This window comes from Penicillium waksmanii, assembly GCF_028829765.1.
Source record: "Penicillium waksmanii strain IBT 27052 chromosome Unknown utg000004l:1.0-5674109.0:1.0-5678898.0, whole genome shotgun sequence".
Lineage (NCBI taxonomy): Eukaryota > Fungi > Ascomycota > Eurotiomycetes > Eurotiales > Aspergillaceae > Penicillium > Penicillium waksmanii.
Genome location: NW_026643251.1, coordinates 3,072,649 through 3,087,698, shown reverse-complemented (window position 1 = coordinate 3,087,698; position 15,050 = coordinate 3,072,649). Strand labels below are relative to the sequence as shown.

At 48.8% G+C, this 15,050-nt stretch overlaps 8 protein-coding genes across 8 annotated transcripts; 5 read left to right on the top strand and 3 right to left on the bottom strand.

Moving 5' to 3' along the window:
* Positions 1 to 891: 891 nt before the first annotated feature.
* N7481_003958 (uncharacterized protein) lies at positions 892 to 2,197 on the top strand (the record flags this gene model as incomplete). The annotated part of the gene is made up of 4 exons (XM_057263177.1): positions 892 to 1,017; positions 1,116 to 1,799; positions 1,897 to 1,962; positions 2,018 to 2,197. Coding segments are annotated over 4 exons (1,056 nt in total), but the record flags the coding sequence as incomplete, so codon positions are not given.
* Positions 2,198 to 3,352: 1,155 nt separating this feature from the next.
* N7481_003957 (putative translation factor pelota) lies at positions 3,353 to 4,694 on the bottom strand (the record flags this gene model as incomplete). Its single annotated transcript, XM_057263176.1, has 3 exons — positions 3,353 to 4,000; positions 4,062 to 4,550; positions 4,617 to 4,694. 3 exons carry the CDS (start codon positions 4,692 to 4,694, stop codon positions 3,353 to 3,355), a joined length of 1,215 nt encoding a protein of 404 aa, XP_057124837.1.
* A 1,188-nt stretch (positions 4,695 to 5,882) lies between these two features.
* N7481_003956 (aldo/keto reductase family protein) lies at positions 5,883 to 7,045 on the top strand (the record flags this gene model as incomplete). Its single annotated transcript, XM_057263175.1, has 4 exons — positions 5,883 to 5,954; positions 6,221 to 6,402; positions 6,465 to 6,834; positions 6,890 to 7,045. 4 exons carry the CDS (start codon positions 5,883 to 5,885, stop codon positions 7,043 to 7,045), a joined length of 780 nt encoding a protein of 259 aa, XP_057124836.1.
* Positions 7,046 to 7,341: 296 nt separating this feature from the next.
* On the top strand, positions 7,342 to 8,448 carry N7481_003955 (uncharacterized protein; the record flags this gene model as incomplete). Its single annotated transcript, XM_057263174.1, has 1 exon — positions 7,342 to 8,448. The coding sequence occupies one exon, from the start codon at positions 7,342 to 7,344 to the stop codon at positions 8,446 to 8,448; it is 1,107 nt and encodes a 368-aa protein (XP_057124835.1).
* A 756-nt stretch (positions 8,449 to 9,204) lies between these two features.
* N7481_003954 (alpha/beta fold hydrolase) lies at positions 9,205 to 10,076 on the top strand (the record flags this gene model as incomplete). The annotated part of the gene is made up of 2 exons (XM_057263173.1): positions 9,205 to 9,637; positions 9,709 to 10,076. 2 exons carry the CDS (start codon positions 9,205 to 9,207, stop codon positions 10,074 to 10,076), a joined length of 801 nt encoding a protein of 266 aa, XP_057124834.1.
* Positions 10,077 to 10,251: 175 nt separating this feature from the next.
* Positions 10,252 to 11,310, bottom strand: N7481_003953 (intradiol ring-cleavage dioxygenase; the record flags this gene model as incomplete). The annotated part of the gene is made up of 4 exons (XM_057263172.1): positions 10,252 to 10,434; positions 10,495 to 10,562; positions 10,624 to 10,988; positions 11,063 to 11,310. The coding sequence occupies 4 exons, from the start codon at positions 11,308 to 11,310 to the stop codon at positions 10,252 to 10,254; spliced, it is 864 nt and encodes a 287-aa protein (XP_057124833.1).
* A 428-nt stretch (positions 11,311 to 11,738) lies between these two features.
* N7481_003952 (uncharacterized protein) lies at positions 11,739 to 12,424 on the top strand (the record flags this gene model as incomplete). Its single annotated transcript, XM_057263171.1, has 2 exons — positions 11,739 to 11,742; positions 12,063 to 12,424. 2 exons carry the CDS (start codon positions 11,739 to 11,741, stop codon positions 12,422 to 12,424), a joined length of 366 nt encoding a protein of 121 aa, XP_057124832.1.
* A 920-nt stretch (positions 12,425 to 13,344) lies between these two features.
* On the bottom strand, positions 13,345 to 13,566 carry N7481_003951 (beta-lactamase/transpeptidase-like protein; the record flags this gene model as incomplete). Its single annotated transcript, XM_057263170.1, has 1 exon — positions 13,345 to 13,566. One exon carries the CDS (start codon positions 13,564 to 13,566, stop codon positions 13,345 to 13,347), a length of 222 nt encoding a protein of 73 aa, XP_057124831.1.
* Positions 13,567 to 15,050: the final 1,484 nt, after the last annotated feature.

Sequence of the window (15,050 nt, the reverse complement as noted above, 5' to 3'; positions counted from 1 at the left end):
ACCTGTGCATCGCCAACCCAGAATCGATTATTATCATTATTAATCCCTCGGAGGGGCTCTAGCAGCGCTAATCAGAAGCTGTCAATTTGGCCCTAAAGATCCCACTCCACTCTCCCGGGTGCTTCCTTCTGGGGCCCGGCAATGTGGATCTGTTGGCCTGCTTGCTCCACCCTTCTTGGTCGTCGGCCCCTACTTCTCGTCAGGCTGTCATGATGATTTCGGACACTGCTGAACAAGGACGGTGTGGGCCTGGGATCATTCATCATTCCAAGCTGCAGACTCAGAGTCTGTGCCCACCCCTTCTTTGGGGGCTTGGATGGAGCTTGGGGGCCGGAATCGATATGGAGCTGCTGGCACTATTGGTTTCGAAGGCGCTTAAATATAGGCTACCGACGAGCCTACACTTTCCCTCCCCCCGAGCGCTTCGATGCAGCACGTCCGCCAGCGTTACTGATTCCAGCTTCTGGTGCGTTCTGAGCCTATGGTTTTTCAAGCCAAACTGCTTGTTCATCCTGCCTCGCGAGGCATTCCGGCGTGGGCTGTGATATCTCGATATTGCGTCTAGAGAAGAGGGGAATTGACTCTATATCTTTGTTCGTTTCTGCCCCTCTGTTTCTCTTCAGGATTCTCATCTTATGGTACCTTGGATCAAAGTTACAAGTTGCTAAACGGATTGTGGTGGACGATAGCCATATTTTGATCGCTTTTAAACGCCTGTGTTTGTATACACGCCATCTCCGCAACCCACCACCCACTATACACTTCCAACCGCCGCCTTCGTACGCCTACTCCTGCACGGAGTTGTTTCGTGTTTCATCTTCTGCCACCTGAACATTTTGTTCCAATCAACTGCGTCCTGGGCCGCAGAATCATAAACCTACTACTACATACATGGTAGTTACTTTCTGCACGCCTAATATCATGTCCCTACGTCAAGGCCATGGGATCTCCAGCTCTGGGGAAGAGATGCAGGGGTACTATCAGACTCTTGGTCCTGAATGGACTGGAGTTGATACAGTATGTCAACCGAGACCGAGACCGGTCCCGGCCCCAACCCCAGGTTGGGGCCATAGTTGCCCACACTGAAACGACTCGCTGATCAAAGATATTTTTAGCCTTCGTTTCAAACACCCTTTATGGATGTAAATCAACCATATTGTTCCGAGCCTATAGTACATCCGAATATCCTCACGCCAATTAGCCTTCCAGACAGTTCATTCCACCCAAGTCCGATAGCCAGCCACCGAGCGCAAGAGTATCACCCTCAGGAATACCGCTACGTCAACGACCCAATTGTTCAACCGCAAGGCCTTGGAATTTGCGCACCCTTTCCAAGTGAATATCCTCGAACAACTGCGCCAAGCTCCGCCAACTATGCATATGCTCCTGACCACCTGCACTATGGCCTGGGCCAAACTCCAGCCGCGTCACCGCGAGCTCCACCTCCAAAACGTATGAAACGAACACCCTCCAAAACGCCATCAAGAGATACCCCAATCAATATTCTCCCAGACCCAGAGGGTATGGAGCGCATGGAGCGTGATCGCGAGCGTAGGAGCAATCGGCCGTCTCCGCCGATCATGCCACCCAAACCTCGTGCACCAGGTCGCGGTCGTCGTGACCCGCAAGCAGAGGCAGAAGATCTTTTTGTGGAAAGCTTGCGCGAGCAGGGCTATGCGTGGAAAGTCATTCGTGACATGTTTTGTGAGCACTTCGAAAAAGATGCCACCGAGGCCCGACTTCAGATGCGACTCGGACGTCGGAAAAAGGAACGGACATCGCGCTGGGAAGATGCCGAAGTGAGTACGTGAGCCTCATACTACACGAGTCCATTTCCGAGGACATAGGTAGATTTAGATATTCAAGAATGTGTGCTAACTATTGATTGCTGTTTAGATACAACTTCTGACCAGCGCTCATGAATCATGGGAACAGGAGAAGTATAGATTTATTGCAAATAAGGTGAGCATTACAGCTTCTGCATCGATTTGGTTTTCTGAGTCTCATAGCTCTCTAGATGAAAGAACTGGGCTCTACGAAGGGCTATACACCCGAGGAATGTAAATTACAACTATTCCTTTTAAATACGAAACAAGATCTAGCAGAGGAGCAAGGGTCACCTTCCACGACATCTGAACCCCCAAGTTCACCCCCCCGCGGCGTCTACTTCTCGAAAACGTCGGCGCAATTCACCGAAGTAATCAACACCCTATATCATCGTTATCATTGGCAGCATTTTCGCATCATCACAGCTATATTCCCCATCTCACGAGCACATGAGCAGCCTCGGCATCCTGTGGATTTCTCTACTATTATTCTTTTGCATATTACATACACACTTTCTCAAAACCTGTATTTCGAAAATAGCGCAATTCCAATCAAATCAGAGCCATAGAAGCGAACACTTGCGACTCAGCTGAAGATATACTTAGAACTTGAAACTTTTGAACCCCTTAGTAACTAGTTGGGCCCCCACCTGCAAGTACATAGTGTAACGCTTACCCTGATTAAGTGCTTACGCAGTGTTAAGGTAGTACGGCGGCCGCCTATGGGCGGCCCAAGATCAACCAATTCGGAGAGAAGCCACACAATATCGGTTATTTAGATACACCGTACGGGCCGCGACAAATGATTCGCCAAGTATACCGAGCAATTTCTAACTATTCCTCGGCCATACTAGTAGTAAGCACTAAATCCGAACAATAGCCCTTGGGGTTCAAGTTGTGAACAATTTCCCAATTCTACCATTTGGCCCCAACGATGTTGCGCCCGGAGCCGACCACAGCGCGCAGCATATTTATTCCTTTTGCAGTCAAGTTGAACGAGTAACCACTAAAAAGAAGTGAGGCGACGCTAATTTGCTAGTGCTCTTCACTCCACATTTGCCCCTGCTGATATTCAAGGTTCGGAATTCCCCCACCCAACAATCTTCTTTATAAATAGTTCTAACGGCCCTCGCAAGCACCGACATTCCGGTTCTTGGGGAATGTTTTGGCCCCATCAAACAGCCACCTCCTCAAATCCTTATAATGCAGCTGTGTAGATGACTTCGGGTCAAACTGCCCAGGCCTGCCCGGGCTAAAGATCGGGTCATCAGGCCATGATAGTCTGTGTGCCTAAAAAAAACATTGGACCATTTCCACAGGCACATGCTGATCCACAGCAAATAGCACTAGAAACCCCACGGTCAAAGGATTGATTGTGGATCATCAAGGTCTGTTCTATGGGATCCCATGGTAGTAGATCAATACCGGTTCTATTACTGACATGAAAAATAACCGTTCGGATTGTAATTTTTGGCGAAGGGGCAGCTCTATTCATGATTCATATTTCGTTATTCTGACTCTAAATATCAAGTTTCTTCCTCGGAATCCAAGTCATCTTCGATGATAGGGAATGTCAAGAGTGCTGCTATGCCGCCAAGTCCATCGAGACGTCGCCCACTCTCATGATCCGAACTGAGAATTCGTACTTCTCCGCCCTCGACATCTCGTACTCGATCCACGAGAGACACCCATCGCTTCCGCTCAGCAACATCTTGGGATCGGAATAAGCGATTGGACATAATGAGAATACCGCCACCGCGCCCGACAGCGCCTTGGTCCACAGCAGACTCTACCTCACGCGGGCCATAGGTCGCTTTGTTGGTCTCTTTCCGGAGCTGGTCCAGAAAATCATCCATCAATCTTGTCTCACGCGCATACTTAGTGTCTGATAACATATTCTTGACCGCGGGAGATTGCAGAACCTCTGATAAGGAGTTCAAGTAGCCAGAGGCGGAGTGAACGACCACGACGCTGGGGAGTAATCGCTTGAGACCAGGCATTGTGGTAGAAGCCTCAGATTGAATGTATTTCTGGAAACCGGCAGCGACAAACCCAGGTGAAGCGAGTAAGACTGGTCGTACAGATTCGTTGTTAGAAGCGGACGTTATGCTGGTATTAAAGTCCATCTGCCGAAGGAGAGTTTCTAGTGTCACGCGATAGAACTTGTTCATCCCCTGCCCATAAAATTAGCCATGGCTCCTGTGGGGATGATTTTATTGCAACAACAGTACTCACCTTATCATGATCACTGCCGCCCTGCCGTTTTCGCGGCACGGACATCTCTACTTTCTGCTTCATTATTGTCTGGAATTGTCCAATAAAGCAGATGTGCGCCAGTCCTTCCTGCATAACGACAGCAATAGCCTCGGCGCGTCGCTTGCCGCCTTCGTCCACGGCATCCTTCAGCATCTCCACAGCGATACTATCCCAACCGACACCCTCGCCATTTGCGCCGACCTCTTTTTCGAGTGTGAAGTTACGGTTCAGCTCCAGGTCGAGGGTATGGAATTGTCCAATCTTAGTGTGAGCGGTTTCGTTCATGATTTGTCCAGATACATGGAGCTGCGAGCTTTTTGGGTCGAAATCCAAGTTTTTGACGCGAATCTCGAGGCTAAGGTGCACGCGTGCGGAGGAAGTCGAGCCGGTTTCTTGGGTTGATGTGATGCGGCGAATTGCGCTGGCACGGAGGACGTCACTTGGCCGGATCAAGTTGTAGGCGTGCCACTATTATAATCAAATCTGATTAGACATTGTCGGCGGAGTAGCTGGTAGAGGATTGGTCGGAAATACCATATCTTCGGGCTCATCGGGGCACAGGGTAACTGTGCCTGAGCCATTATGCTCGATCTTATTCTTGATGAGACGCATTGGAGAAGTGGCTTTGCGGATCCCACTTGTGTTGAAAGATATGCAAGGTAGCGGGCGGATCGAGCTATGCGGAATTTGTGATTGATCCTCAGAAAGAACGAGGTAATGATCCTCAACAGCCAGTCAATCTAGTCGTAGTGAGTTGATCTCAACCAATTGTTCGCGGTAACCTGCTGAGGACAGGTATGAATGAAACTCGATAAATACCTGGCGCTGCCCTGATGACCGCGTCCCTGCCCCGCGCCTGATACTGCCACTCGGGACCGCCTACTCGGCCGTTTGGCAGATATATTCAAGTTCAAGTTCCAAGTCTTTTCTAATTAGTTCATATCTGAATATCTAAATGTGCAATTGAGTAAATGGCAAGTGGCACAGACGACTAAGAACTAGAAGTTTCAAGGCATTTAAGTGAAAGAATCGCTCGACAGACCTAGAACTTTAGCATATACCATATACACTTAGTGTGGACATACCACGGAATACTGTAGGATGACGCACACTTAAAGTATTGACTAGATGACCCATACTGACGACTGACAATCTCAATATAAAATTTGATGTACGTACTCGTCGTATCTACTTCCCACTTTGCTCAATTGATGGATACCAAATTTGCATCGGGAACTCTTTTGGGAAAATGCGTGCACTTGCTCCAATTTAAACCCTAACCCATTCCAGTTGAGTTCCGATGCCCTGGGATGGAATGCCCCGCGGCTTATCGATAACAAAGTCTCGATCCTACCTTACCTTGCCCTCCATGACGGTCCTATCGCGTGCCACTTTCCCAAATTGGATTCAATGGTTGTATGACAATTGAGAGAGAACGAACTGTGGCAGCTGCAAGCCCATCTATAAATTACTAATAGCCTTGGGCCAGCACTGGAGATATTAATATCATAACATATACCTATACATAACTACGAGTAGTCCATGATTCATTCCTATAGTAATGGGGTTCCAGCACACCTGAAGAACCCACATCGGCATGGACCAGCCAGTGATCGGTCCAGATGGAGGCGAGACCCGGCGGGAATTACGCAATGGTCCGTGAAGTGGACGGTTTAGGTATCATTATCAATCAACGCGGTCCGTGGCTGTCAAAAGTGGCACTTTACGCTTTCCAAGTTCTGCTTCTTCATTCTCCCCTCTCTGTTCAATAGTACTCCCTTGCACATTATCTGCTTCAGAATGGCCGGCCTCTCTCTCAAGTCTACTTACAAGCTTGTCTCGGGCTACAAGATCCCCGTCGTCGGTTTCGGTGTAAGCTACTACCCCCACATTTGACATCAGAGCTCCATATCCCTGCTTCAATTCTGACAAGCTTTGCTCCTTTAGGTCTACCAGACGTATGTCTCTAATATTCCATTTGGGCTCACCCTCAACGTCAACTGACACTCATGCGATTAGGCCTCCCGATGTTACTGAGCGAGTGACCCTCAAGGCTCTGGAGCTGGGATACCATCATGTAGGTGGACATGCACAGCCCAAAATTGTCAAGGATAATTCTAAACTGACCACATCGCTAGGTCGACAGCGCCAAGGTCTACCGGAATGAAGTCGAAAGTGCCGCCGCTATCCGCAAGTCCGGACTTGATCGGTCGCAGATTTTCTACACGACCAAGGTCCCCACCACTATGATGGGTTACGACAATGCGAAGCAAGCTATCACAGAGAGCATTGCTGCCGCCAACCTTGGCTATATCGACCTGTGCGCCAGATTCTGCCTTGCATCTTATTTTCGATCCTCGTATATGCTAACATTTCTCTTAGAGTCTTGATTCACGCGCCCTATGGCGGCAAGGAGGCACGCCTTGGTACATGGCGCGCCCTGGTTGAGGCCCAAAAGGCAGGCCATATCCGTTCCATTGGTGTCTCCAATTTTGGCATCAAGCAGCTGGAAGAATTGGAGGAGTATATCAAGGGCGGTGGTGGTGGTGAAATTTCCGTCGGCCAGTATGAGATTCACCCTTGGTGCCCGCGTGATGATGTCGCCGAGTGGCTGCAGAAGCGTAATGTTATCGTCGAGGCGTACTCGCCCCTTGTTCAGGGTACTCGTATGAAGGAGCCGGTTCTCCAGAAGCTGTCCAAGAAGCACGGAAAGAGCCCCGCCCAGATTTTGATTCGCTGGAGCTTGCAGAAGGTATGTGTTGCTATTTCATCGTGTCAATGGTAGGGTACTAATGCCTTTTTAATAGGGATATGTTCCCCTGCCCAAGTCCGTCACTGACTCGCGTATTGCTGAGAACTCGCAAGTCTTCGATTTCACCTTGTCGGAGGAGGACATGGCGAGTCTGAAGCTGGATGAGTATGCGCCTGTGTGCTGGGACCCGGTTCGCGACTGCAAGATCTAGATTAGCCTCGAAGGATGAATATTAGCACAAGATATTCAATAGATCTTTTCTTCCTTTAATTTAAAAGAAAGAAATTGTTTTCAAGATGCGAGGTCGAGTGTGGAGGCAGGACAAAAAGTAGAGCAAAGCAAGTGCAGCCCAAACGGGCAGTCTGTTGATCTCGGCACAACGTATCCCCGCGAGCAACAAACGGAAACCCGCCAGCCAACACCCAACCCAACAATCTTCAATGAACCCACGCCCGTCCCTCATGACTTGGATATCGGTAGGCAGTCGCCGGAACGGTTGCCTCCAACATGCCGGACGAGCCGCGGCGTATCGTTATTGAGAAATCCAGCACCGTGCGTCGCCGGTATCAACGCAGCAACAAGCAATTCCGGTTCACGGCCGCCGAACTCAAACGGATCGAACGCGAAGAGGAACTCGACCGCCGTGCCAAAAGTATACGAGAGAAGGAAAAGAAACGCGTTGCCAACAAGAAAAAGAAGGACGAGCAGGAGCGGGAAAGGAAGCGACTTGGCCTGCCCGATCCCAATGCCCGCAAGGTTTCTTCGAGTCAACCGCTGCTTTCGAACTTCCTAGGCCTTGCTCGACAACCCCAGCCCATTCCGGAAGCACGGCCAGCGCAGGATACAACCGGTTCCGGTATCGATAGTGTGGCGGGAGATACGGAGGAAGACTCAGATGGACCGGACGACTTGGACGAGGAGTTGGAAAATGAATTATCCTGTCTACAAGAGGCACTCGTCCCTGAGAACTTCGATGATCATGCTGCAGTCATTAAAAATGACGAGCCTGGCGCAGAATCAGAGAATGATCCGCCCCGTCCCCCAGAGGCGGCGGCCTCGAAAGAAGTCGATGGACATGGTGCAAGAGACGAAAGGTCAGGGAACGATGTACTCTGTCTAGAAATGGCAGTGGTCCCCGATGAAGTTAATGGGCTTGGTGCAAACCTTGGAAGAGACCAAGCTGACGGAGATACGGACCCTTTTGACGACTTGGATGAAGAATTGGAGCGAGAGCTTTATTGTCTCCAGGATGCAGGCATTCCAGAGAAGAATAAACTCGATATTATTACAAACGACACAAGCAATGAGACACTGGCATTATGTTATGATGACCGAGACGATGATGAATTCTCAGACTGCTCTGCATTTAATGATGAAGACATTCTTAAAGCAGCCGAAGCTGTGATAGAGCCGCCCTCCATCCAACTCGGCCCGAGAGACCATCCGCCATCCAAACCTGCCATCATCGTGCACCCTCCTTCAAATGACCGTCCCAAACCAGTCATTAACACCATTCCTACGGCTAATGATTCATTTCGGGATGACACGGCAGACTATATGGAAGAAGTCTTTGAGCGAGGTACTGGCGATTCATTTTGCGAGATCTATGAGTAGTTGGTTTCGAAAGCACAATTATCATTCCATTGCGCCATTTGCCCGGATAGAAGAATGCTAGAGTTGGTTCTTTTACATGCCTCTCTTCCCGGCTACAGAGTTGCCTGCCGGTTCTCATTTCCAAGACTCATCATATGCGCCTGGTTATTCCTCAGTTGTCTATACTTTTTTTGACTGCATTTAGGGTTCTGGGCAGTGCTAAACATGAAATTGATATGCCCTTTTCTCTCTCTTTTCAGGAACATGTATACCCGTAAAGCCGAAACCATGTAAATTTTAATAAAATGCTCATTCTCCAGAGATCCGAAATAGTCAGGTCTTCTAAATCATTGCGCAAAACGGTTCCCGAACCCCCCAGCGCATTGGAGATCGGGCGCCAGCCGACGGTCGGGAGAGGCGGACCCGCCCTCGGATGCCGCAATGCAATGCCCCTCATTCGGGTTCACGCCTGGACGGGTTTGGGGTAGCTGTAGCTTATCAGAACTAGTCAATTCCGACGGATAAAAATGCTCTTTGGCAAAATAAGGGGCAGACAGAAAATAGAAGCCGCTAAGAAGTCGAAGAGAAAACCGGTGTCTGCCTTATCGGTAATGACGACACTCCCCTTGAATTTATAGATCAGCTTCCGAACTCAACGCCCGGGCACTTTACTCTTCCTCCAGCCTTCTCGCGGAGATCTGACCTTCTACCCAAATCAACCTTGGAACATCTTGAGCGCTCTTCAAGTTCCTGGCCTTTCTTGACAGATAGACGAAAATGCCTTTCGTACAAGCCAACAGCCACCGTCTCAACTATGCCGATTCCCACCCGGACGGCGCCCCAGCAAACGGCCACACCATAATCTTCATTCATGGTCTGGGATCCTCGCAGAATTACTATTATCCCGTCATCCCTCACCTTACAGAGAAGCACCGCTGCATCACCGTTGACACTTATGGCGCCGCCCGGTCACCTTACACCAATGACTCGGTTTCGATTCCGGGGATCGCAGACGAGGTCATCGGCGTGCTTGACGCGCTTCGGGTCCCAAAAGCGATCGTCGTCGGTCATTCAATGGGCGGATTAGTCGTGACAGAACTTGGGTCGCGTCACACAGATCGTGTGCAAGGTGTCGTTGCCATTGGACCGACACACCCATCAGAGCTTCTCGTCAAGGTGATGAACAAGAGGTCCGAGACGGTCTTGGAAGGTAGGCCGATTATCCCATCTTATGATAGTCTTACATCTTGCGGACGGCACTAACTTTCTCACTCGTCACAGCCGGCATGGAACCAATGGCTAATACCATTCCTTTCGCCGCGGTTGGCTCTCGCAGTACCGCGCTGCAAAAGGCGTTTATTCGGGAGTTGCTGTCAGGTCAGGACCCTAAGGGATATGCCGCGCTCTGCCGAGCTATTGCCTCTGCGAAGGCATCGGATTATGCCGCTATTCAATCGCCTTTCCTACTTATTGCAGGTGAAGAAGACAAATCGGCTTCAATGGAGGGATGCCAGCACATCTTTGACCATGTCTCGAGCCAGAGCAAGTCTCTTGAGGTACTGAAGGGAGTCGGTCATTGGCATTGTATTGAGGCTGGTGATGAGGTCGGCGGATTGATCGCAAAGTTTGCGCATGGTGTCTCAGTATAATAAGTAGAAATCTTACGATTTGTGCGATAGACAAGCTTTGATGCACGTAAATGAGAAAGGATCGAAATTGAAGCTAAAGGCATAATATTTTCAAGAATCTTAATCCAAACAGGTATGGAGAACGCTTTCATATAGACATTACAAAAGTCCACAATAAACGCAATGCGCGCTATGTTCATGCGTCTTTTACGAGCTTGACATCGTAGTTGAGCTCAAGACCAGCTTGAGGATCATCCTTGCGCTCGATAAAGTCCACAATCAGGGAGTCTTTGACGGCGAATACAGAATCATTGTCTAGATATTTGTCCTTGCGGTCGAAGATCTGAGTTGTTAGAGGGCGGTATCCGTCGCGGGTGGCCTATTCAATAATTAGTTCTGTAAATCGCGACGCTGGCAGCGAGTTAAAGAAGAAACTTACAAGAATGTGGATGTGAGCAGGGCGGAAGGGGTGGCGGTCCATCAGCTGGAGCATCTTGCCAGCAGGTCCTGTAAAACTAATTAGTCCATGTTCCATGCGATAAACCTCGCACCTTCGGGGTATTCTCACCATCGTCGGGGACAGGATAAGGTGTCGGTCGCAAGCAGTAGAAGTAATAACGGCCATCGGCATCGGTCTTAAACTTGCCACGCAGATTAAACTCGACCTGGTTGTCGTCTTGTTGCTCGTAGAGTCCATTTGTGGAAGCTTGCCACACCTCGACCGTCGCATCGACGAGGGGCTTCTTAGTCTCAAAGTCCATAACACGGCCTTGCATGAAAGTCATCTCGGCGTCCTTGGGCTTGGTGACCACAATGTCGCTGCCATTTTCACGGTATGGGGTATCGGCGCGGAAGAACGGGCCCAGAATAGCGGTTGCGGTGGGCGCATCTGGGGCTTCATCGGCAAGCTTGAATGTAATTTCATCAACGAGACTGCAAATAAAGTCAGTCAGGGAACTCATTTTTTTAACTTGTTCAGGTTGTATATTAAGCTGGAAATAGCTTACGACTCCAGTCCGATCACGTCGCAAACGAGTTGCCCCTCATTGCGCTTATCGTCACTCATCTGGCCAGCCCAGTTCAGCATCTTCACACCAGCCATCCACTCATCCACGGTAAGCTCGTTCTCGCGCGCAAAGTCATGAACATGCTGAATAAGGCCGGTCATGAGCTGGCGTAGACGCGGTGAAGTCTTAGGACCCATTGCACCGATGACATTGTCGGTGAAGTTGGGGTCAAACCGGTGTGTCGCCATGTTGAGTATAGTTATGGGGGGTGTTGAATTTGAGATTAGAAAATAAGCTGTGTAAGATTCGCGACGAGAGGAATGTCCCTAACGAACGATTATATATGGATCGCCTTATTGCGCGCACCTGATCCGACGGGATTATTTTTTGCTGCTTGAGCGGCAATCAACGGATCGACAGCAGATGTTTCCGTAATGCCCCAGGCCCGTTGACCAACGAATCGATGCTTATTCGAGGGCGACCCCGCATAGCCATGGCGCGGTGGCATGATTGGGTTGGGGCGAGAGGCGTCGGATGCTGCTTGATGTCGGGTCCCGGGGAAAGGCCATCGGATGGGCTGAAGTACGCTTCCGATCCCCCGCAGTCGGATGTCCCCTGCAGTAGGTAAATCCGGGCGACGGATCTTCTTCCGTGATATCAACTCGTACCTACTACCATGGGTAATTGATATGAATGAGATCTTCCTATTAACTTTGCCTTGCCACCGATTTCCCGAAAATCAAGTCCCTTGAGAGTGTCCTTTGGAATACTGTTGAGTAGCTCTCCCCATTATAATAGTTATCTGCTTCCGAAAAGATCTAGTACAGAGCCCAGCTGGGGATTCAATTCATAGACCGGCAGTTCTTGATGCTTAAAGAACAGAATTTAGTATATTAACAATTGCATTCAATTCATATCAACAGTATTAAGGAGTGGTCGAAGCTCTATAATGCTTCCAGCTATGTCTCTTCAAGTTCTGACCTATTCAAATATTTCGCAGTGATTTCGGGATCCCTTTTCCTCAGCCTGAATGGCCTTTGGGCAGTTTGGAGTATCAACTCATATCTTGCAAGTGTCCTTCCACTATCTACGATAGCTATCGCTGTCCGTGAGATTATCCAATTTTTCTTCACGACTGGCACTTACCTTGGACTTGGCTTGTGTTTCTGGAGGTTTCCATTGCAGGTAGCCATTGATCAGGAAGACGACCCCGCGATCAATCCCACGAGGCTTTTGGGTCCAGTTGAGGCAGATTCCCGCAAGGTTCTCCCAGAGGCCGATGCCTCGCGGCCTGTCGTTGAAGCCGATGGAACTAACCCGATCTTGGAGGCTGATTCGACGACTACCCATAAGAAGCCGTGATTAGATCTCGAGGAATACGACTATTATGGTTTAACATAATAAATATGCAGGTACTTGGGATCAAGAACGGCACCACGCAAACATAGGCAACGAATCATGTGTAGATACAGAGAACAGCTGATCGCCTTGGACGGGCAAAGCAGATTTCACAGAGCATTGAGAAAATCGCTGGAGGTCGGTGGAAGGAGTTGGCAGAGCTTTCGGCGATTCTGGACAATAGCATATTTGCGTCAACTGCAAGAGCAAGGAAGCAGATACAAAGAATTTTGGGGGCTGTTGGATCAAGGGGCTGATGGAATTACATTACGAAAGTTAATTGTGTGTGTAGGTAAATATGGATAAACAACCAATAGTTACAGTGTGTTACAGTAAGCAAGCACTCATACATATTGATCTTTTCCATTAATTGCTTTCTCCACGTTAGCTCTGGGTGATCATCCCGGGCCGGCTGTCTGACTGGCAATTAAGGCAGTGAATAGAGAACCTCCCTATGCGATCATCCTAAGATTTGTCTCCAAGAAACACAATGTACATAAGATGTGAGACTAGCGATAACTTCTGTTAAGGAACTTCGCCATCAAAGGAATTACATATGCTTGATCGTGGTGGGTGATCGCATTGTCCATCACATATCTAGATGAAGTTTGTTAAATGAGAAGAGTGATTACAGTCCTTTCACAGAATTGTTTACAGTGGGCTCGTACGGCCGTACTGCTTCTTTCTTTACCAAGATGCGTTCTATTCACCGCAACAATCAAAAACCATCACAGATTCTAGCCAAAACGACAAACTTTAATCCATCAAACCTCTTAGCAAGTTGAATACTCCCCGAAGATTTTCCATAGTGCCATTGCATTTTCGGCTGGAAGAAATATCTTTCAGAAGGACACTGGGACTAAGATAGTTGTTTGGGTTAATGTCTAGATCCAACGGATCAGTTTTGAATGCCCCGGGGTCCGCAATCCCCACATCTCTAACCCCCGCATCAAGATGCGGTAAAAATTATAAAATCGATCTGCGCCTCCGGCGGCGTCGAGAAGAGCAGCAAGGTTCGGCTCTGAGTCGCCCATGATACCGGTCCAAGTGATGGTCATCCGGAGACTGGGGATCATGAAGTTATTTTGCAGCACCGCACCAGCCATTGCATAAAGATCATTGGGAGCGGTACGAATGAAATGACGATCGTAAGTCTGTGCCAATGGAAGATTCGCGCCTGTACATGGTTTCGCTTCGTTGGTCCAGAAGGAGTAACCCTAGCAAGGATTTTTGTGGCTCGATTTCGATACCACAGAGACCTAATCCGAAAAGAGAACTTGCTGGCCATTCTAAGAACCAAAGTTCTGCAAAACCAGACCAAGTTTCGCGAGATCTTTAGGTTGGATATAAAGGCCAGAAACTCCGTAAGTATTTCCAGACCGATCTCGGAGCCAGAAAAATGCGTTATTGACAATACGAATTGGACCAAAAAGATTTTTTTGAGTAAACATCTGAAGATCCTCCCCAACAGCTCGCTGTATGATGAAGCTTAACAGATCGGATGCCCTTTCGCTGTACTCAAATCTGGACCCTGGTGGGTATTTTAGGGGCTGAGCTAGAGCCTTACGTGGAGCACTAGCATTAAGTCCGTTTGTAGTATTTCTCAGAGAAAGCTGCTTCATCAAATCCAGAAGCCTGGGTAAGAAGTTGTTCGATAGTAATTGCGCGGTGAGCTTGATCGCCCCATCCCGGTCCTGTTGGAAGAAATTTATCAATCGAATCGTCGAGAGCAAGCAGTTTCCGATCATATGCTAGCCCAGCAATTATAGCAATGATAGATTTGGTGACGCTGAAAACATTGCTCGGAACCCCATCTGTCAATGAATCGAATGGGCCGTCAGCGACTCGACAATTATGGCGAAAAACTGAACTGAAAGGCGCCCTGCTGCTGTGGCGTACTCAATCGCCTCTCTAACAGCATTTGGATCCAGGTTCACATCTGCAGCTGCCGCTGTTTCAAAATTCCCCCCCTGAACTAGGTAGATGACACTTTCTGATAATGGCGTCCGTCTCGTGTCGGGTCAGTACGGGTGCCGCAGGTGTAGCCGTCACTTGTGTCAATAAAAGGATTGTGTTCAAAACTGAGAATAGGAAAAAAAAATGACATGGCGTGTATGATTGGGTCAGGGTGAAGTGTGCATCTGGCCTATGGAAAGAAGTAAATACTAATTAAGGAATCCAAAATGATTAAAAGAAAAATCCGGTCCCTAAGTCTCCATGTCGCTTGCGTGAGCTCTTTCCTGAATGTCGATCTCGATTTCCCGCAGCTCGGCTTTCAGACGCTAGGAATGCTATGTGGAAACGTTCTTCCGCTGGCTTCGATTGAGTTCCCATTCCGATATCGATGATCTCCACTGGCGATCGATTGTGATTAGTAAGGCCGATGTGCACATTGTCTTACCTCGTTGGTTATTTCGTTGATCATACTCAAGAGCTGTTTTTTGTAATTACTAGATCGTACGGAGGAAATGAACTGTGGATTGAATGTTGCTATCCGAGAATCCTCTTGATGGCTCATGGAGATGCGTCCGGCTAATACGGTAACTGCTTCTGTAAAAAATCTCCACCTGTACGTAGATCCTTCTGGTAT